This window comes from Myxocyprinus asiaticus, chromosome 49, assembly GCF_019703515.2.
Source record: "Myxocyprinus asiaticus isolate MX2 ecotype Aquarium Trade chromosome 49, UBuf_Myxa_2, whole genome shotgun sequence".
Classification (NCBI taxonomy): Eukaryota; Metazoa; Chordata; class Actinopteri; order Cypriniformes; family Catostomidae; genus Myxocyprinus; species Myxocyprinus asiaticus.
The window spans coordinates 1,946,789-1,968,424 of NC_059392.1; the positions used below are offsets into that span (position 1 = coordinate 1,946,789).

The 21,636-nt window shown below is 38.5% G+C and overlaps 2 protein-coding genes across 3 annotated transcripts; one reads left to right on the top strand and one right to left on the bottom strand.

Annotated features, from left to right (window-relative positions):
- Positions 1-274: 274 nt before the first annotated feature.
- dnase1l4.2 (deoxyribonuclease 1 like 4, tandem duplicate 2) lies at positions 275-11,348 on the bottom strand. The gene is made up of 9 exons (XM_051694232.1): positions 11,210-11,348; positions 10,610-10,699; positions 7,763-7,857; positions 7,500-7,586; positions 5,896-6,008; positions 1,283-1,395; positions 1,022-1,179; positions 685-781; positions 275-578 (listed from the first exon to the last, which is right to left on the bottom strand). Exons 2-9 carry the CDS (start codon positions 10,688-10,690, stop codon positions 477-479), a joined length of 846 nt encoding a protein of 281 aa, XP_051550192.1. The 5' UTR covers positions 10,691-10,699; positions 11,210-11,348; the 3' UTR covers positions 275-476.
- A 3,318-nt stretch (positions 11,349-14,666) lies between these two features.
- On the top strand, positions 14,667-20,952 carry dnase1l4.1 (deoxyribonuclease 1 like 4, tandem duplicate 1). 2 transcript variants are annotated; one of them, XM_051693874.1, is made up of 9 exons: positions 14,667-14,733; positions 16,091-16,176; positions 16,284-16,372; positions 16,463-16,549; positions 16,929-17,041; positions 17,300-17,412; positions 19,226-19,383; positions 19,931-20,027; positions 20,137-20,952. In XM_051693874.1, exons 2-9 carry the CDS (start codon positions 16,096-16,098, stop codon positions 20,212-20,214), a joined length of 816 nt encoding a protein of 271 aa, XP_051549834.1. In that variant the 5' UTR covers positions 14,667-14,733; positions 16,091-16,095; the 3' UTR covers positions 20,215-20,952. The 2 variants fall into 2 exon arrangements, with proteins under 2 accessions (XP_051549834.1, XP_051549835.1); XM_051693875.1 differs by lacking the exon at positions 14,667-14,733 and adding an exon at positions 15,800-15,998.
- Positions 20,953-21,636: the final 684 nt, after the last annotated feature.

A 21,636-nucleotide genomic window follows, 5' to 3' on the forward strand; every position in this document is an offset into this window, starting at 1 on the left:
AATTGAGAAAGTGAGCACGAGGAATCATTTTCACACATGAATTGGCCACCACAGAGTCTTTAACGCCATTGAAAGTCTTCGGGATGGTTTTTTTTTTGGGAAAGTCTTTCTATGTAGGAGTGAAGGATCCATCAGACCGATTCAGACTGTTACAACTTAGTTGTTTGGTGCGATTCATTAAACTCGCTACGAATGGTCAGTGCCAATTAACATACATTTGCTGAAAATCACAAGCTTAGGCTAGATAAAAAAAAAAAACATGTTAAAACTGAAATAAAAGTGAAAAGAGTTTATTTTGAGGTTCCAGGCTTTCCACCTTTATTACAAATTAATGAGCAGTTCACTCTAGTTAACATGAAAATATAGCTGTTTTTTAAATAAAACAGATTTCATGAGCCCTGATTTTACTAATGAAGAGCATCTTTGGATATCATTCATTCCTCGAGCCATTAAGTCTCAAACAGTGTTCAGAGTCATCATGCTTTGCGTTTTTGTGTTTTGGTTTTCCCACTAGTCTTTGGTCCAGGACTCTTCCTCAGACTCACCTCCACTGGATAATGATCACTGATCTCCAAAGCCTGCCATGGATATGTCCATAAAAATAATTATGTACTATATTACTTGATATCCATGCAATCTTGCTCACTTTATTTCTTTATATCAAAAATGTAAGAAAATACTCACCATTTCCTCGGAAAGCTTGAAGGCTTCTTGGAAGTTAAAGGGTTTTGCAGATCGTGGCACAACCGCGTGTAACATGTCTTCTTTGTACACCACAATCCTAGAATAATACTCATCGTCAACATTCTCCAACCCTTGTTTAGTGACAGGCCTTAAAATGTATTTAGTCATTTTTATGGAGCTACATGTTAATTGGGTTATCAGTGGCGGTAACACAGCTACAGAGTATTATAAATTTTAGAGTAATAATCTAATGGTCATACAAGAAGGGGCACTAAAAGTATAAACTGTTAACTGATAACAGGTGAGTAAATGATTACCAGTGCATCTTCCGCCTCACCTGTCATAGGTGTGGTCGTTGGAGAGGCTTGCTGTGGTATCCACATCGTCCCCAATGAGCCAGTGGAAATCTGTATCACTACGGATTCTGATGGCTTTCATCTTCTTCTTGGAAACGTAGGCACCATCTGCATTGAAGTCCCCAAGGATCATGACGTTCTGTAAGATATCAGCACTAGTTTTGTGGTTTCAAATTCAAAATTGGTAGTTGTGTTTTGGTCAAGTATTAATCAAGCATATTTCACAAGAGCGCCAAACTCACATCAGTCTTCCATTTTTCCTTGACATGCAGAAACACATCGTACAGTTCATCCAGTTCCTTCTGTGAGTCTTTGGGCTTTGTGTGAACAGGGATCAACACCAAATCTTTCAGCACTGGAAGACGGACACGGACATAAAAAGATGGTTTATTCTGTATATTGGTGTTTCCTCAACTTTGGGCGCTTTTAGCTCTGTGGACTTTTAGAAAGTCTCATTTAACACTTACTATTTTACTATTATTTGTCTACTGACAATGTCAGTGTACCAACAGTTATTGTATGAACATGCATCACATTTATGTCATTTTTTCCTGAAAGTCACGAAGGTTCACATCACAGTGTCATTTGGTGGAAATGATGCTGATGGAAATGACATTTTAACCCTTAAAAGCATATCTCGGTCTTTAGAGACCCGGGACCTCATTCCACACACTGTACCTCAACCATTTTTTTGGAGTTGTGCCCAGACCTCTTTAGTATTCCTCAATCTATCTCTTATAAATAGTGTAACACAAATATATATATATTTTTTATATAATGGGTTAAGTACCAAAAGTGTATATGGTCTCTAGAGACACGAGGTATGTTAGGGTGACGTTTTTTTACGCACTTCCATAAATTTTCTTTTGTGATTATTTCATATCTATTTGTTTACTATCACAGAATATCTATTTCTTTGTGTATTATAAGATAACTGAGTACTATATTCATACAAATAAACACTATATCATGTTGATTTTCTGTGCAACAGTGAATTATTAGTATTTTAAATGCATGTACACATGGACATTTGGTGAAGAAACAACATGGAAGTAAACTATAGCAAGTACAACACATGAACAGTATGATCTGACTATTGTCATTTGGGTGTACTGCTGAAATAATGAAAGTTGGTCATCTATTTAGACTCAACAAGTGCCTGAGAAAATACACATGAGTTACACATAAGTTACACATACATTACACATGTGTAGATTATGTGTTATGTGTAGCTCTATATGTGTTTGACAGCCAGTTGCATCTCATGAAATTTCAGTGTGAAAATAATTTTGTGCATTATCTCTTTGATTTATGATTTATGAAAATATATTTTATTTTGTTATTTTCTAATTGTCTTGAAATTTTTGGGAAAATTTGACGCTATATGGGCATTTTGTACAACCATTTTTGATAGATATACATGCCGGGTGTCTAAAGACCCGAATATGTAAGAAATTAGCATGCATTTAAGGGTTAAACATTTTTTTGAAATAAAATGTCTCACTCCCTTGTCTTGATAAGGCTAATTTCATAGTATTTTATGTATCTTATATACACTCATATTTTTACACTTTCCACATAATTTGGCAAAATTACTGCTTGATTGGAAATTACACCCAATAAAAATACACTGCACACAAGTGATATTAACCTTGAATTTTAGCAAGGTAAACTGGTTAAGTACACTAACTTTGTTAGGGGCAAAATTGTTTGGTGTAGTGGAAACAACACCACAACTGTGGGACTGTCGTAATTATATGTTTTTTATTATAGAGGGTTGCTCAGCGAGTAAAGACGCTGACTACCATCCATGGAGTCGCGAGTTTGAATCTAGGGCGTGCTGAGTGACTCCAGCCAGGTCTCCTAAGCAACCAAATTGGCCCGGTTGCTAGGGAGGGTAGAGTCACATGGGGTAACCTCCTCGTGGTCGCTATAATGTGGCTCTTGCTCTCGGTGGGGTGCGTGGTGAGTTGTGCGTGGATGCCGCGGAGAATAGCGTGAAGCCTCCACACACACTATGTCTCCGCGGTAACGCGCTCAACAAGCCACGTGATAAGATGTGCGGATTGACGGTCTCAAACGCAGAGGCAACTGAGATTCGTCTTCCACCACCTGGATTGAGGCGAGTCACTACACCACCACGAGGACATGGAGCGCATTGGGAATTGGGCATTCCAAATTGGGGAGAAAAACGGGAGAAAATCAAAAGAAAAAAATCAATAAATAATGCCAAAATGTTATTTTTGGGTGAACCATTCCTTTAACAATGTCATGTATCCACAGCGCCAACCAATGCATTGAGTTGTAATTTTTCTACGTTTTCTAACTTGTAACTAAGTTTCAAGGCACAAAGGAAAATCAAATTGAAATATTCAAGTAGTGTTTTTACAGTCAAATATTTAAAGCTGAATGAGTACTCGATTAATCGATTACTTGTGCACATCCCTAGTTTTAACACTTTGTTTGATTGCTGGATCCGAACCCAAATTTTTGTATTGGCAGATTCCCTCTGTGGCTACACGTGGGACTTCTTTGTTTATGAGGGAAATCAAATTCAGAGTAGAGCAAAGGTATTAGCTATGATTCCGTCATGACACTGGTGAATGAAAAGTTGTTGGGCACTGGCTACAAGCTGTTTGTGGACAACTTCTACACCAGTCCTACACTCTTCAGGGACCTCCTCAGTAAGAAGATCTGGGCTTGTGGCACAGTTCGTGCAAACAGGATAGGCCACTCAAAAAAGCCAGCTCCTCACGGCAATATACGTTGGTTTCGGGACGACAACCTCCTGTTTGTGGAGTGGAAGGACAAGAAGGATGTACTGATATGCTCCACCTTTCATAAAGCCTATAATGGTGACAGAGTGAAGAGGAAGGTGTTGGGAGAAGATGGTGTTTGGACTACAATAATTTAGCAGATTTTATTTCAATGTTTTTTAATCATTTTATTTGTGCTTTCTGTGTCTTATGTATCTTGTTTTCTTTCCATCTAGGAACATGGGAGGAGTGGATCTTTCTGATGCTCTTATCAGGTATTACAAGAAGTGCTACATAAAACGATAAAGTGGTATCGGTCCTTTTTTATTTTATAGACCTTGCTGTAGTGAATGCCTCCATCTTGCAAAACCATTTGGCCAAGGCAAAGAACCAAAAGCCTTTGACCCAGAAGACGTTCCGGGAGAAACTCGTTGCAGAACTTGCATGAACGGGGTCTCTTTTTAGCCTTACCTATGCTTTAGTTACTCCACTAGATCTTTCTGGTCCTCTCCATATGCCACAGATGAGGGACTTGGAAGGAAGATCTAGATGTAAGATCTGTCACGAGAAAACTAGAGTGTTTTGTGAGGCTTGTGATTTGTCAATGTGCTTTGTGTCTAACCGCATAGACAAAATTGTTCATAACTGAGTATAAAAAATGTAAGTAGTATACGGTATAATTTAAAGTGTGATGCATCTCAATAAAATAATTTAGATTGGGTCTTTTTGGAAGTCCGTCAGAGCCTTTAAAATAAACTTGAATGTCACATAACAGAACTTAAAATGCCCTAAATATTAAAAGTATAAGCTGTTTTTCCAAGACGTTTAGTAAAACCCAAAAGAGTGTTCACACTGACAGTGATTTGCAGTGAATAAAAACCTAGAGGTCATTCATTTGCAATGCAAGGTGACTATTTGAGGCCAAATGAACCAAAATCTTGGGTTAAGTAAATAGTTCACCCAAATATGACAATTATGTCATCAATTCCTGACTAAGTAAAACTCACATTTGGCTAAGTAGTTGTTAAATCATATGAAAAAAAGAGACCACAGTGCCCATGGGGAAAATAATTTATTGAATGTTGTTTTTGTAGCATGGTCCTCTTCTAGGTCTTAACCCAAAGATCTGTCTGTGATAGGCCACGTTTGGTATTAAAATGCATTTTGGGCAATATGTTTTAAATGGGACGATGCTAAAGATAAAACGGGGTGCAAAACGTTTTGAGATTTGTCCACTTCAGCCACATTCAAAGGTGATCAAATACGCATGTGACCACATTGTGTAAACATTCGTTCAGTGCGTTCAAACGGCAGCGAAGCACTGCCTACTTACCTGTCAATCCACCACTAAGCTAAAACTAGAGTTGAAACACTGGCAGTTTTGTGCGTTTCTAAAAGGAAATAACCGTATGTTCGGAAAAAAAATGTGCGCTTTGATTAAATACAAGTATGATTAGAAGAATCGGTGCTCTGATTGTTTCACGCTTTTTGCGCTTTTATTATCATGCAATAATACACTGATGTAGTTATTGATATATGTTGTCATGAAATCTGAACACAAGTATTCAAAAGACCAGGTGTAAATGGTGATGTGTCTCGCCTGTCCACTTGTGATCGAATTTCCCAATATGCATCTTTATACTAGGTGTTAACAGGGCCAATGTTAGGACAAGCCAAGGGTTTTCCTTGAAACTTTCCTTTTGTTATTCTGTTTTATTTGCCATCTGGTTCACTCCTTTGCAAACACAGATAAAATTGATTTGCATGTGAGGGTGCATTCACAAAGCAAATGCATCTGGCTAGAGGCAAATAAAAATATGCATAATCCTTCAGCAGAATGTCAGTGTCAGTCGCCATTCACTTTCAACATTCTGCCTAAAATCTCTTTTTGTGTTCCATGGAAAAAGAAAGGTATATGAGGACCTTTGAAGTAAAGTTATAGTATGGTGTAGAAGTTGACAAAATTAGGAAAGAAATGTCTTTCATGGGATAACTATTGTTGACTCTCTTAAAGGGTCATGAAACCCTAGGTCTAGTCTAGGCCTAGAGTTGGACCAGATGTTGAGGTACAAGTGTAGAGTTTTGCAGAGGCTAGTTACCTGTGTGTTTGCATCTGAAACGCAGAATGAAAGGCTCTCGAGAGAAAGCGTCCTCATCACCCTCTTGATTGTCTTCATATTGGTAAGTGTCAACCAATTTAGCCTCATCTTCTCTATTAGATATGAGGAACATAGTTTTTAGTTAACCGTGTCCTATATGAATAATGAACGGTGTATATTTTCTACACCACTATTAGCACTAAACAGAATTTCAAAAGTAATGTCCATTTTTAAACCGGCCTGTTCTCATGAAAATTTCATGACCATGGCAGCATTTTTACAAAATGAAATTATGTGCCCTATTAGACATTTGACTGCAGTTTCCCAGCGAGTGAAATGGTGTCATATTCTGACAAGTTTTTATTTATTTATTTATTTAATTTTAGAAATTGTATCCCCTTTTCTCCCAATTTGGAATGCCCAATTCCCACTACTTAGTAGGTCCTCGTGGTGATGCGGTTACTCACCTCAATCCGGTGAGTTGCCTCCGCTTCTGAGACCGTCAATCCGCGCATCTTATCACGTGACTCGTTGTGCATGACACCGCGGAGACTCACAGCATGTGGAGGCTCATGCTACTCTCCACGATCCACACACAACTTACCACACGCCCCATTGAGAGCGAGAACCACTAATCACGACCACGAGGAGGTTACCCCATGTGACTCTACCCTCCCTAGCAACCGGGCCAATTGGGTTGCTTAGGAGACCTGGCTGGAGTCACTCAGCACACCCTGGATTCAAACTCACGACTCCAGGGGTGGTAGTCAGCGTCAAATCTCGCTGAGCTACCCAGGCCCCCTCAGACAAGTTTTTTAAGGTCAATATAAGATACCTAATGTACCTCCCTAACCTAAAACTTTAAACCTAACCAATAGTGATCTAAAATGAAATGAGAGGTTATACATTTTGTTATAGTAACGTTCATTCTATGAGACCAGGTTGCTTTAAACACTCCCCTCATCTTTCATTATTTGGACAAATAAGTAGTCCTTCGCTTGCCTAATAATACGATATTGGTTGATTGATCAAAACACTTACTGTAGCAAGTGACTTGGTGACACATTTTAACATTTGCATCTCATAACCTACTACATTTACAAGCTTGTTCGAGAATAAGCAATTTGCATGTTAGCTCAACTGATAGAGCATTGCACTTGTGATGCAAAGGATCGGGATACGAGTCCTGAAGAATACAGGAGTCGACGTGAGCTGACCGTATAATCGAACCACAAGATGACTTGGTTGCTTTTGCAATTGGAGTTTTCATCTCACATTTGATTTTTATGACACTATTGGTTAGGTTTAAGTTTTTGGGTCGAGAGGAAGATGTTGTTGATTTTAAACTCAATCTGAAAATCTCATCTGTTTGGAAGAACATTTAATTAGTTTTTAGCAATATTCCACCTCGGAATATCATTATGCAAAAATGTCGCCACAGTCACGTCAATTTCATGAGATCAGGCTACAACAGGGGGGCATACCAATACTAAGAAATAGAATACAGCCGAAAAAGAAGCGTTTTCAGTAGCAGTCTCAGACTTTTAGACCCCACTTTACAAACCATCAGAAACAAGAGGCACATATTCACAAAAGTACTGTACCTGTAGAAACAGACAAACTGTTCCTTATAAAGAGATCGGCCAAGTCTGGAGCTCCCCATCATAGTAAAGGGGCGTTTCTTATTAGCTCTGCAAGAAAAACAGTGTTTTAAGGGATAGTTTAAGGGAAGTTACTCAAAAATAAGTTAATGATAGAATTTTGGTTTTGGGGTGAGTTATCCTTTTAATGATGGGCTGAATTCTGAATGCTGATTTTATTAAGGCTTTTAAAACACAAAAGAAAATGTAGGAAAGTTCAGGCCTACCTTGTGCTGTTCAGCTCATGCAGAAATTTGGCTATGGCTTTGCCCGATTTGTCCACCACCTCCAGGATAATGAGTATACTGTAGCGGGAGAAGATCTATGGAGAGAGAGTGTTGTGATCTATTTAAAAACTGCTTCTTGGTTTCTGTGCGACATTCTTGAAACTGTCAATAGAGCCAAACACTAGGGGTCTGGAACCAAAAATACCATTTAATTTCTTCATCGAGAAAATTATTTTTAATGACAACGTATAAACCTTTCAAGACAAACCTACCATGAGTTCTGAGATTGTTAATCGATCACATATGCTCATGTAAGGGTGATTTCAACTTTATTTTCAAAATGTTTTATATAATAGCCGAATTCCCAGTGAAGAACTACATAATCCATAATCTTGATGATATTCACCAGTCAGAGAACAGCGTATCAGTAGCAACTGTCCATCGTCCAGCTGCACTGTGGATTACGTAACCACATAAGTCTTAAGTTAAGGCTCTGGGTTACTGATCAGAAGGTTGGGGGTTCAAGCCCCAGCACTGCCAAGATGCCACTGTTGGGCCCTTGAGCAAGGCCCTTGACCCTAACTGCTCCAGGGGTGCTGTATCATGGCTGACCCTGCACTCTGACCCCAGCTTAGCTGGGATATGTGAAAAAAAAAGAATTTCACTGTATATGTGCAAATGTATAATGTGTGATAAATAAATATAATTATTATAATTACTGAACACATCCCATTAAACATTCACATTGCTGTGGAAAAAATAAGTGAACCCTTGGATTTAATAACTGGTCAATCCTCCTTTGGCAGCAATAACCTCAACCAAGCATTTCCAGTAGCTGCGGATTAGACCTGCACAACGTTCAGAAGACATTTTGGACCATTCTTCCTTACAGAACTGCTTCAGCTCAGCCATATTCTTAGGATGTCTGGTGTGAACGGTTCTCTTGAGGTCATTTCACAGCATCTCTATTGGGTTAAGGTCTGGGCTCTGACTGGGACACTCCAAAAGGTGTTGAAGCCATTCCGAAGTGGATTTACTTCTGTGTTTAAGGTCATTGTCCTGCTGCATCACCCAACTTCTACTGATCTTCAGCTGGCGCACAGCAACCCTGACATTATCCTGTAGGATATCTTGATAAACTTGGGAATTCATTTTTCCCTCAATGATGGCAAGCAGTCCAGGCCCCAAAGCAGTAAAGCAGCCCCAAATCATGATGTTCCCTCCACTGTACTTCACTGTTGGGATGATGTTTTCATGTTGGTATGTGGTGCCCTTTTTACGCCATTGGTAGTGATGCGTGTTCATCCCAGACAATTCAACCTTAGTTTCATCAGTTCACAAAACTTTTTCCCAGTTGATTGTGGAGTGTGAAAGTTATCTTTGGCAAACTTCAGGCAAGCACCATTGTTTTAGTTGGAAAGCAGCGGCTTCCTTCGTGATGTCCTGCCATGGACACCATCCTGTTTAAAGAGCACCTATTATGGTTTTTAAACATGCCTAATTTTGTTTTAAAGGTCTCAAACAATAGATTTACCTGCATCCAAGTTCAAAAAACACTTTAATTTGCTCATAATTTAAATTGCAGCATTACCTTTTTTTCCCAGTGTCAAAAACGACTCGTTCAGTGATCCGTTATAAAGGATTCATTCTAAACTCCTCCTTTCAGAGAGCCTACTCTGCTCTGATTGGTCAGATGTCCCAGTCTGTTGTGATTGGACTACCGCTTAGTGTAGTGTTTGAGGGCGGGTCAAAGCTGTTCGCGAGCAGCCAATGAAGACCAGAGGCGGGTTTGTTGTTACCGAATTACGTAGGTTAGTACAGGAAGTAAGTCTGGAATTACTAACGACTCGTTTCAGGTGTTCAGAATCGGTTCTTTCTTTTGGGAGTCAATAACTCCATTTGTCGTGCACTTTCATTTTTGAAACTTTGCAGACTTTTTTACATTCACAAACAGCTATATAACGCACTACATGAAAGGTGATATTTGAAAAACCATAATAGTAGACTCATGAACATAGATGTTAACCAGTTCCAATGATCAAGTCTTTATCGGTCACTCTAGGGCTCTTTTGTACCTCAATGAGCATTCTGCAGTGTGCCCATTGAGTCATCTTGGCTGGACGGCCACTTCTAGTGAGAGTACCTATAGTACTAAATCATCTCCATTTGTAGACATTTTATCTCACTGTGGACAGATGAATATTTAAGCTCTTCTAGATAACTTTAACCCTTTCCACCTTTATGCAAAGCATCAATTCTTGATCGTAGGTCTTCTGAGATCTCGTTTTTGCGAGGCATGGTCCACGTCAGCAGATGCTTCTTGTGAATAGCATGCTCAAAATGTTTGAGTGCTTTTTATAAGTCAAAGTAGCTCTAACCCACACCTCCAATCTCGTTTCATTAATTGAAAGCCAGGTTTGCCAACTCCTAACTCTAAATTAGGTTTTGTTGACAACATAAGCCTAGAGGTTCACATATTTTTCCAAACTATACTCTGAACGTTTGAAAGAACAATACAATAATTTTTGTTATTAGTTAAAACAGATTGTGTTTGTTCATTATTGTAACTTAGATGGAGATCAAACCAGATATTAAGACAAACGTATACATACATTCAGGTAATTCCAAATGGTTCACATATGTTTCTTGGCACCGTATCTAAATATTTTGCATAAAACAAGAAATATATTGTTTTTATAAACCTATTATCAATGGCTGTAAATCTCTTTATTGAAGAATTCTGGGAAAACTCTGTGGAGAAAATGAATGGGAAAAGTACCTCCAAAACCAAGGCAGCTAAAAAAGTGTCCGGTCACAATTATGTAATCTTCAAGATTATTAGCTCACCTTTATGAGATATTTCACAATGTTTTTGTCTGACAGCTTGCTTGGGCCCAGACGTCTGATGTTAAAAGATGCGATCTTCATGGTTTCGACCTACAAAATAATTAACCAAAGAAAGATGTTTTAAGACAAACAAGTTGTGACGACACTTCAAAATAAGGTCACCTTGGACATGTTTTCATCTCTGAATGGTTCTTCATGCTTTTTTTTTTGCCAGAGGCATTTTAAACCCTTTTCCTGTCATAAATTGTAGACAAAAGCACTTACATTTCACAGACAAGTCAAGTTTATAAAGTGATGACAAGTCAGACCACACATATCCGTTAAATATGAAAAGGGAAACCACAGTAAGTTTCAATATGAAAACTGTGCGAAAACAAAACAACACAAAGCAGTTTGATTTGCTTTAATAAATTAAAAATAACTCTTATGAATGAAGTCGAAAACACCGTAGTAAAATATTCAAGCTTAACATACCTGTAGTGTACAAAGTCTATTATACATTTATTATTAAATACAAGTAGTATGTTACATTTATGTTACATTTTCTTCTAATATAAATAAACAAATAGATAAATAGTCTGTTCTGTATCTGGTTCTTACCAAAGTAGCTGCCACTTGTTACTTATGAAGTGTCAACTTATTTTCCTGTGTTTGCCTTTAGGCTGCAAGTGACTAATGAATGATTGGTTGTTTGAAAAAGAAGCATGTCTACTTCCTGTTTTGATCAGATAGGGTTTTGTAAAGTACAGCACTTGTAGAGGCCTCTTTTGCTAACTGCAGTTCAAATTGAGAGTTTGTGGTTTGTGCTTTTGTAGATTATATAAAAAATTAAAGAACGTTTGACTGAGTTTTTTCCCCCCTCAAAAGTGACCTTGGTAGCGCCTGAGATTAATGATTAACTTGACTGAATTTGCATTTTTGACATACCAGCCCACTATCTTGTCTGCTAAGAATGTGTGTGCTGTATGTGTTTTTATATACAGATAATATGCTCTAAAAGTACAGTACTGGCTACAATTGTTACGGTAATGGTTATAGAATCATTATTTGCACAGGTCTTTTCTTGTATTATTAAATTGCTAAATAATATTGTATTTACTAATACAGCTGCATGTTGCAACGGTCTACACCCATCTTCTTCCAAAATTAAAACTCATTATTGTAAATGTAAAGGAAGCTAATGTTAATTTATCATATATTACTTTTAAAACATGGTCACATCCATTGTGTATTTTCACAATATTCTTTGCAAATTGCAAATATTGATCATAAACCTGTCCCTTCATGCATTTCTTCACTTCCTGTCTAATCAATTACTGTCCTCTCAGCCGCTGTGTGAACACAGTCCACAGAATTGAACATAGTTTCTCATTGATCTGCTGTAGTTGTTCTCAAACTGTCGTACAATACTGGAGTGCCCCCAGGTGGTGTGTAAGATGAATCTGGAAAATTACAATCCTATAGTTTTATTTATTTATTTAAAATATACAGGCCTACATGTATTTAAATTGTTTTTTCTCCATTTTTTGACTGTCTATCTATCTATCTATCTGACTGTCTGTCGGTCGGTCGGTCAGTCAGTCTGTCTACATTGTCTGCCTGTCTGTCTACATTGTCTGTCTGTCTGTCTGTCTGTCTACATTGTTTGCCTGTTTGTCTATCTATCTATCTATCTGACTGTCTGTCTGCCGGTCGGTCGGTCTGTCTGTCTGTCTGTCTGTCTGTCTGTCTGTCTGTCTGCATTGTTTGCCTGTTTGTCTATCTATCTATCTATCTGACTGTCTGTCGGTCGGTCGGTCGGTCAGTCGTCAGTCAGTCTGTCTACATTGTCTGTCTGTCTACATTGTTTGTCTGTCAGTCTGTCTGTCTGTCTGTCTGTCTACATTGTCTGTCTGTCTGTCTGTCTACAATGTCTGTCTGTCTGTCTATCTATCTATCTATCTACATTGTCTGCCTGTCTGTCTACATTGTTTGCCTGTCTGCCTGTCTACATTGTCTGTCTGTCTGTCTGTCTGTCTACATTGTTTGCCTGTTTGTCTATCTATCTATCTATCTGACTGTCTGTCGGTCGGTCGGTCGGTCGGTCGGTCGGTCTGTCTGTCTGTCTGTCTGTCTGTCTGCATTGTTTGCCTGTTTGTCTATCTATCTATCTATCTGACTGTCTGTCGGTCGGTCGGTCGGTCAGTCTGTCTACATTGTCTGCCTGTCTGTCTACATTGTCTGTCTGTCTGTCTGTCTGTCTGTCTACATTGTTTGCCTGTTTGTCTATCTATCTGTCTATCTGACTGTCTGTCTGTCGGTCGGTCGGTCGGTTGGTCGGTCTGTCTGTCTGTCTGTCTGTCTACATTGTTTGCCTGTTTGTCTATCTATCTATCTATCTGACTGTCTGTCGGTCAGTCGGTCAGTCTGTCTACATTGTCTGCCTGTCTGTCTACATTGTCTGTCTGTCTGTCTGTCTACATTGTTTGCCTGTTTGTCTATCTATCTATCTATCTGACTGTCTGTCTGTCGGTCGGTCAGTCGTCAGTCAGTCTGTCTACATTGTCTGTCTGTCTACATTGTTTGTCTGTCAGTCTGTCTGTCTGTCTGTCTGTCTGTCTGTCTACAATGTCTGCCTGTCTGTCTACTTTGTCCAACTGTCTGCCTGTCTACATTGTCTGTCTATCTGTCTATCTATCTATCTATCTATCTACATTGTCTGCCTGCCTGTCTACATTGTCTGTCTGTCTGTCTGTCTGTCTACATTGTTTGCCTGTTTGTCTATCTATCTATCTATCTATCTGACTGTCGGTCTGTCAGTCGGTCTGTCTACATTGTCTGTCTGTCGGTCTGTCTGTCTACATCATTTGCCTGTCTGTCTGTCTATCTATCTATCTATCTATCTATCTGACTGTCTGTCTGTCTGTCTGTCTACATTGTCTGCCTGTCTGTCTGCATTGTCTGTCTGTCTACTTTGTCCAACTGTCTGTCTGTCTACATTGTTTGCCTGTCTGTCTGTCTACATTGTCTGTCTGTCAGTCTGTCTGTCTACATTGTCTGTCTGTCTACATTATCTGCCTGTCTGTCTGTCTACATTGTTTGCCTGTCTGTCTATCTGTCTGTCTGTCTGTCGGTCGTCAGTCGGTCTGTCTACATTGTCTGCCTGTCTACATTGTTTGTCTGTCTGTCTGTCTACTTTGTCCAACTGTCTGTCTGTCTACATTGTCTGTCTATCTATCTATCTGTCTATCTATCTGTCTATCTGTCTGTCTATCTCTCTACTTGTCTATCTTGTCTGTCTGTCTATCTATCTATCTATAATTCTTTCTACATTATCTCTCGTATGTATGTATGTATGCGTGTGTCTGTCTGTCTGTCTATCTACATTGTCTATCTGTCTGTCTTTTAATAATTCTATCTACATTATCTGTCTACATCTATCTATCTGTCTGCTGGTCTGTCTACATTGTCTTTCTGTCGGTCTGTCTTTTTATCATTGTCTGTCTGTCTACATTGCCTGTCTGTCTTTTTATCATTGTCTGTCTGTCTACATTGCCTGTCTGTCTTTTTATCATTGTCTGTCTGTCTTTTAATAATTCTATCTACATTGTCTGTCTACATCTATCTGTCTGTCTGTCGGTCTGTCTTTTTATCATTGTCTGTCTGTCTATATGGTCTGTCTCTCTGTCTACATTGTCTGTCTGTCTGTCTATCATCACAGCTTCTTTTGGGAAGTGTCTCACCCCTAACTTATGGAAACAGTCTTCCACAAACAGCAGAACCTGTTGTTCCTAAACTGATTTTATCGGTTCTTCAAAAACTAAAATGTATCATTCTCTCCTCTCAGGCACTTATCTTTCCACCTTTCAGTGCATCTCTAATCTAATTGCCGGCGATGATGTGCCGGCACATTTAGCTCTCCACTTCCTAATGAATGTTTATCCAGAGAGAGGAAATGCTTTGTTGTTTTAGGGCCATGCCCAGCAGATGTCTAGGATGGGGCCGGGCCAAATTACGACTGCCACCTGTTTTTAGCCAATTAGGGGCCAAATATGAACTTTAAGTAGTGCTGCTGTTTTGTTGTTTGAAGCAATACAGTTTCAGACCTTGTGTTTTCTTCAGAACATCTTTGGACCAGTAATTAGGTAAGTCAGTTACACTTCAATTCTATACGTTGAACTGACAATGAACAATTCTTTTACAGCATTTATTAATCTTAGTTAATGTTCATTATAAGTTACATGTGTATGTACTAATGTTAACATGTTAATAATGTATTAGTATGTCGAAACTCACATCATCCAAGCTTAATAAATACTGCAAAACTTTTGTGCATGGTTGTTTTAAGTACTGTTAAATCTTGTTTTTGAGCTCCTTAAATCCTTATCCTAATTTAATTAATTTTTAAGAGTTGTATGAAAAGTGCTTAAACAGCTTAGTGGCCATCCCGAATACAAGCAAGGTTCTTTGTGTATCAGGATTTGACTTGATATTTTGCGACAATGGTGTTTAGCATTTAAGAATGTAAAATATTCAAAGACTATTTTCTGAGAAACAGATAGTGGGTAAGAATTCCTCATCCCAGACACACTCAGAGACCGGTATCAGGTTTAGGCTAACCCATCAGGGTAAAGCTAACCCTAATCCCCTAGACTTGTCTCTGCATGTGCTATGTTAATGTAGGAAGAGAGTGGAATCTGAAAACTTTATTTCCAATATGTCATTGATTAAAAAAGACAACCCACAGCCACATTAATGTACTGGATAAATAACAGACGGTGATGGGGTTAGCGCTGCCATGTCCATGATGAATTGTCCTGAAAGTGCAGCTTGATTTCGAAGTCTATTTTGTGTCTTTGAAGTGTGTAGAAATGTATAGAGCTCCATTCAAGTCTGGAACTAATTACTGCTTCAATACTGAGTGTCGTTAAAAACCTACTTGGCGCAAAATTCTTCATGCACCAAAAGGATCCCAACACCAAACACTGTTGAAGATTTTGAAATGGTCTCTTGTACATCAAATTGAGCTCTTTAAAAACATTCCTTTCAAGTCTTTTTCTCCATTTGCAAAATGAAGCATTTAGATGATGTTTGACAAGAATTGAGAAGAACTGTTCTGGTGTTCTTTACCGCCCACACTTTTACAAAGCTCTGGTGTCTAAACAGGTTCTTCTACTTGTCAGTGGTTTCAAATGACCAAAGTGATAGAACGGCTTCCTAGGAAAAAACGAAAAACAAAATGATATTATCATTCAACTGCCAACAAATACCAAGACATTTACATATGTCATTACAAAAGTAGGCAAGGCCAGAAAATGCAGGACTTAACCGCCAATAGTGCAGTTGAAAAAGAGTTGCACATTCATAACCTCTGGAAATTTCCAATGTGACCAATGTGAATACTGAAGACGTGAGTTGTAATGGAGATGAATTTACTTTGTCCGAAGATTTTGTAGCGTCTTTATAGGAGAGACTCATAACTGTAAACTTCATGTATCTCAGGCAACATGAAGGTCGCTTCTTTCAACATTCAGAGATTTGGGAAAACAAAACTCTCGGATCCATTCGTGCTGAAAACCCTGGTTAAGGTGAGGTCCACTAGATGGACTGTTCACACACCCCGTCCACACCTACAGAAAAACCAGAAAGAAATTAAAATGACTGAATAAAGAGTTTTTATGTCACTTCTTTTCAGATAGTGTCACGTTACGACATCATTGTTATTCTTGAGGTGGTGGATTCCAGTGGAGATGCTGTGGATCATTTTCTTGAAGAGCTCAATGGGTGAGTCAAGAAGGTGTGCTTTTTTTTTTACATTGAAAAACACGTAATTTCAAAACAAAGTGGTAACAATGGCTGAGTCTTCTTTGACAGGTTTAACAAGACACATCATTACACCAAAGAGATTAGCACACGCCTGGGACGAGGAAATTACAAGGAACAGTTTATGTTCATTTACAGGTAAGTGCTTAAAGAGAAATTCAAGTCAACATTCCCTGAAAATCTTGCCATCCGCCCCTTTGGCATGTTTATAAGAGTCAGATCTTTTCAATTAATCGCTAGATCTGGTTCATAACACCGATTCGTTCACGATTCAGACTGATCCAATTCTTGATAAACTCAGTGATCTGGTCACAACAGTTAACAGCCCACTGGAGGAGAAAATCACCTGTAAATAACGACGTATATTTCAGTCTGTATATGGCTTTAGATACTGTCACGAGTCATATGGACTGCTTTTATGATAATTTTATGGTGCTTTCCACTCATTCAGCATTATCGAAGACTGACCCTTCTGCATTTAAATTTTACTTTCATGGTCTGCATTTTAAACAAAAAGGGACAACCTGGTGGATTTGGTTGGGTCTTACCAATATGAAGACAATCAGCCTGGAGACGATGATGCGTTCGCTAGGGAACCCTACATTCTGAGATTCAAATGTCATGAAACAGGTAGGATTAGTGTAATATACTGTTGTCATCTCGATAAATAATATCATGGGTAAAAAGAGACTCATGATTCGGTTCACTATAGCACTAATGAGTATATTGCGTAATCACTTCTTCTCTTAATTTATGTCATTCAAATTTAAAGCAATTGAAATGCTAACAGCTTAAGCATTCATTTCTGGATCGACTCATCTCATAATTTACGAGGGTGTGTTTGGACGGTTGTTTAATGGCCATCTCTGGTGTTTTGTGTCTTGGCAGTAATGGAAGATTTGGTGCTGATACCCGTCCACACAAAACCTGAGGATTCAGTGAAAGAACTGGATGAACTCTACGATGTGTTTGAAGATGTTAAGAAGAAATGGAAGACTGACGTAAGACGTCACGCTTAACCAGTCGGGGTCGCATAGCCTGGCATTTGGCATTTCCTCAATCTTTTTAGCTGTCGGACCAGGGTTGTCAAGAGTTTCTGGGGGGATACAAGGAAAATCTAGGGGGACAATGCCCGAGCATGGTTGTGATGTGATAATATTGAGATTCTGGGATTGAAAACTGTGATATTTCAATCTTTTACTCACTGGTTTCCCATTCATCATCATTAAACTTTTGGTACTTTGGGAAACAAGCGCTGAACTTGCTGCTTCTTCGTACTGCCATGGAAATATTATAGACCACCTTTTTCACATTAGAGCCATGTTTTATTTTTGACGTGAATGGAAACACGATGGTGAGCGATATACTTATAGTCTACAGTCTTCAGTGGCATGCACTGTATAAACTCCTAGATCACATCTAATTTTACACAACTCATGTCTTCTGGAGTTTTTCCCCCCGATGTTTCATCAGCAAAAACGATCTAAAACAAAATTAATTGATTCACGTCAAAAATTTAAGAAGGCGCTACTGAACTAAAAAAGTGGAACAGTGCCCACCCACTTTTTCAGGTTCCGGAAGTATCTTCCCCATTAATTTCTTCCATAGACTTTTAATAAAATCGTTCATAAAAGAGTTGTAACACATGAACCAAACCGACCAGCTCTGAGGTGAATCACAACATCATAAACTGTGTTTTGAAGCACAAAAGTATTTGAAAATCGTACATAAAGACAAAGATACAACTGTGTACTTACTGTCTTTCATGAGGGCACAAACTACAATCCCATGAAGCATTGCGAAAGATGTCACTGAATAAAAACGATGGGAATGTATAAAACTATTGATTTTAGGTTGATGATTATATAGAAACAATATATTTTAAGTTTATTGCAAAATATACCGATTTATACAAATATATAAGTAGTTTAACAGTGAAGAGAAACCGACTCGGTAACTTCGTTCACAGTTTGTCATGGGAGCGTGCGGTCGCTCCGAGGCACGTTTCGTGGGTTGCGTTGGCCACCATTCTCTGATTGGTGGATCTTTCTCTGCTGTACCATGGGTAATGTAGTTGTTACCATGAATTCCGCTATCAAACACAATTTTTAATCAATGAAGTTGAGAGAACGCGGACAGATGGCTTCAACGGAAGCATATACCATCGACGAACAACCTCGTAGCTCACGGTAGCTCAGTCTTTAATGGTTTATAAGTTATCATTGAAAATCAATTTGTCTATGGGATAAAAGAATGGCATCTTTACTACTGGAACCAGATTGTTGCGCTCTATCGCACACAAACATCCACTAAGTGGAAACCTTTTTTTGAAAAATGTATCTAAAACTAATGCATATATTTAATTTGGTGGTTGTGATCATTTATGTTCATTAGTCTTCACAATACTATTTTTTGTTTTGTTTTTTAAAGTAACGTGCCTTCTAGACTGTTCCATTTTCTGGTATTTGGACGGTCCCAAGTAGATATTTAACTGACTATAAGTGACTAATCAACTGGCTTGCTATAGCTAGTAAACAGTGTTTCAACAAACATTCAGTGGACTAGATCTCTATTAATGACCTACATACATTATTGTTGAGAACATCAGTTCATTAATAAAGTATCTATATACAGGATACTGAGTCTACTGAATGTTTGTTAAAACACTGTTTACTAGCTATAGCAAGCCAGTTGATTAGTCACTTATAGTCAGTTAAATATCTACTTGGGACCATCCAAATAATGTGTTACCCATTTTCTTTACAAATGACACCAGGAATACTGTAAATCTCAAATGTTGTCTGCTCTGTATAGAACATCATGATTTTGGGGGACTTCAATGCAGATGGCAGTTACGTGTCTAACAAGGCAATGCAGAAAATCAGAATCCGAAGTGATAAAAACTTCCACTGGCTGATCGATGATGATGAAGACACAACAGCCAGCACCAAAAACGACAATACTTATGACCGGTAAATTAATATAACAAACCCCCACCAGCACTGAAACAACATTAAAACAGTGTTTTACGGGGGCCTGGGTATCTCAGCGAGTATTGACGCTGACTATCACCCCTGGAGTCGTGAGTTTGAATCCAGGGCGTGCTGAGTGACTCCAGCCAGGTCTCCTAAGCAACCAAACTGGCCCGGTTGCTAGGGAGGGTAGAGTCACATGGGGTAACCTCCTCGTGGTCGCTATAATGTGGTTCTCGCTCTCGGTGGGGCGTGTGGTGAGTTGTGCGTGGATGCCGCCGAGAATAGCGTGAAGCCTCCACACGCGCTACGTCTCCGCGGTAACGCCCTCAACAAGCCACGTGATAAGATGCGTGAACTGACGGTCTCAGACGCGGAGGCAACTGAGATTCGTCCTCCACCAACCGGATTGAGGCGAGTCACTACGCCACCACGAGGACTTGGAGCGCATTGGGAATTCCAAATTGGGGAGAAAAGGTGGAAAAAACAACAACAATAACAAATAAAATAAAACAGTTTTTACAGTCTACTATAATGTTCAAAACAGGATTGTGGTGTATGGAGACGATATGGTGAACGCTGTTGTTCCAAATTCTGCAAAACCGTTCAACTTCCAGAAGGCCTACAAAATAACAAATGAGGATGTAAGCAGCATAAGAACATTTTCTTATCATATTGTACAAACAGTTCACAGAATTTTATTTTTTGGGAAGTCAGTAAATTACTAAAGCACAGATTTCTGTCTTCATACAGGCGCTGAAAGTAAGTGATCACTACCCAGTAGAGGTGGAACTCAAGAAACAGCAAAAACGCAAACAGAAATGCAAGTAGCAGCAAATTGACTCGGACTGAAATCACAAAATGAAAGCTAAACAAGCAATAACACGATACATTTCTTTGTTTAGGTTAGACAAACAAGATATTGCGAGGTGGAACACTTGTGGATGTGCTGGACTTCTACAGGGTGACCTCTCCAAAGACAAAAGGGACCCGATCCAAACATACACAGTGGCCGCATTAAGTATTTGGGCAATTTAATTGGATTCAATACAAATTTAATTGCATTTGCAAACAAATGATGCATTGACTAATCATCCGCTTTCATTTTTAGTGGATTGTCAGTTCATCACATTAACTATGGATATGTACTTCAATATTGTTTGTTATACTTTTGAACAATATATCTACCGTTTTATCATTTCAAAGCTACTTTTGTTGTTGTTGTTATAACATGCCAAGACACAAGTGTACGTGTGACTTATATGACGTATCCAAATACTTTTTGGGGCCACTGTAGATGGAAAGTTTGGAGACGATTCAACCGTTTATTTACATGAGACAGAATTTTAACTTTTGGGCATTACATATTGTATATTTTTGCAAACTATAAATGTCACAAGAATGTTTTTATGATATTAAAAGATCTGAAATTTAAATCTACAATCATTACAAATTTTATTTGTGAACATTTTTTACAATAGTAATATAAAGTAACAAAAAAAACATTTGATGTTGCCTCTATAGGCCTAAATGAAGATCAGACGGTGTTCCTAAGCATGTTCAAAAACATGAATTTATTTCTTCCCAGACTTCTTGATTCCACCTCCAGCTACGGAAACAACACAAAAGAAAAACAGTTATTGACTAAAACTAATTTTTTTTTAAATAAGCCTACATCCAATTATACAGAATGGTTTATACATTTGGGATTAATAATGCCAGGATCAATGTAACTTACTTAAAGGTCCTTTTCCAGCAGCTTTGGCTTTCAGTTGTTCCATAGCTTTCTGCTCCTCTTTCTGTTTCTGTTTGAAGGCCATTTCATCCTGTATTTTATGGGATGACAATAAAACAGTGATGGGGTATAGCTGCATTTTAAAGAGGACTGCATTTAAAAAGGAAATATACAATATCAATTAGAAGTCTGGAAACACTTGGCTACATTTTTTCCTCATGATCTTGAGAAACTTTTGATCTAAAAGCTTATTCTTAAATACCTATTAGTTTGTAAACAAATATAAGCTGCTCCAACATTTGAATTTTTTAAAGTTGGAATTATTGAGCTTTCCGTTGGCCCGTTTGAACATTGTCAGTGTAAAGTCAATGGGATTTTCACATTTTTGATCATCCGCTGTGCGAAAACCGTTATTCCGATCAGTTAGAAAAGATCAAGCAATGCTAATCAGAACAGTCTGAAGGTCTGTGCCAATTTTGGTAAATGTAGCTTGAAAACTGTAAGAGGAGTTACAATTG

Coding starts and splice junctions, on each gene's coding strand:
- dnase1l4.2 (XM_051694232.1), bottom strand. CDS start 10,690: ATGAAGATCGCATCTTTTAACATCAGACGTCTGGGCCCAAGCAAGCTG. Junction 782..1,021: donor AACGACCACACCTATGACAG/GTGAGGCGGAAG, acceptor GTATTATTCTAG/GATTGTGGTGTACAAAGAAG. Junction 579..684: donor TCAAGCTTTCCGAGGAAATG/GTGAGTATTTTC, acceptor TATCCATGGCAG/GCTTTGGAGATCAGTGATCA.
- dnase1l4.1 (XM_051693874.1), top strand. CDS start 16,096: ATGAAGGTCGCTTCTTTCAACATTCAGAGATTTGGGAAAACAAAACTC. Junction 16,373..16,462: donor TTTCTTGAAGAGCTCAATGG/GTGAGTCAAGAA, acceptor CTTCTTTGACAG/GTTTAACAAGACACATCATT. Junction 17,413..19,225: donor AGAAGAAATGGAAGACTGAC/GTAAGACGTCAC, acceptor TGCTCTGTATAG/AACATCATGATTTTGGGGGA.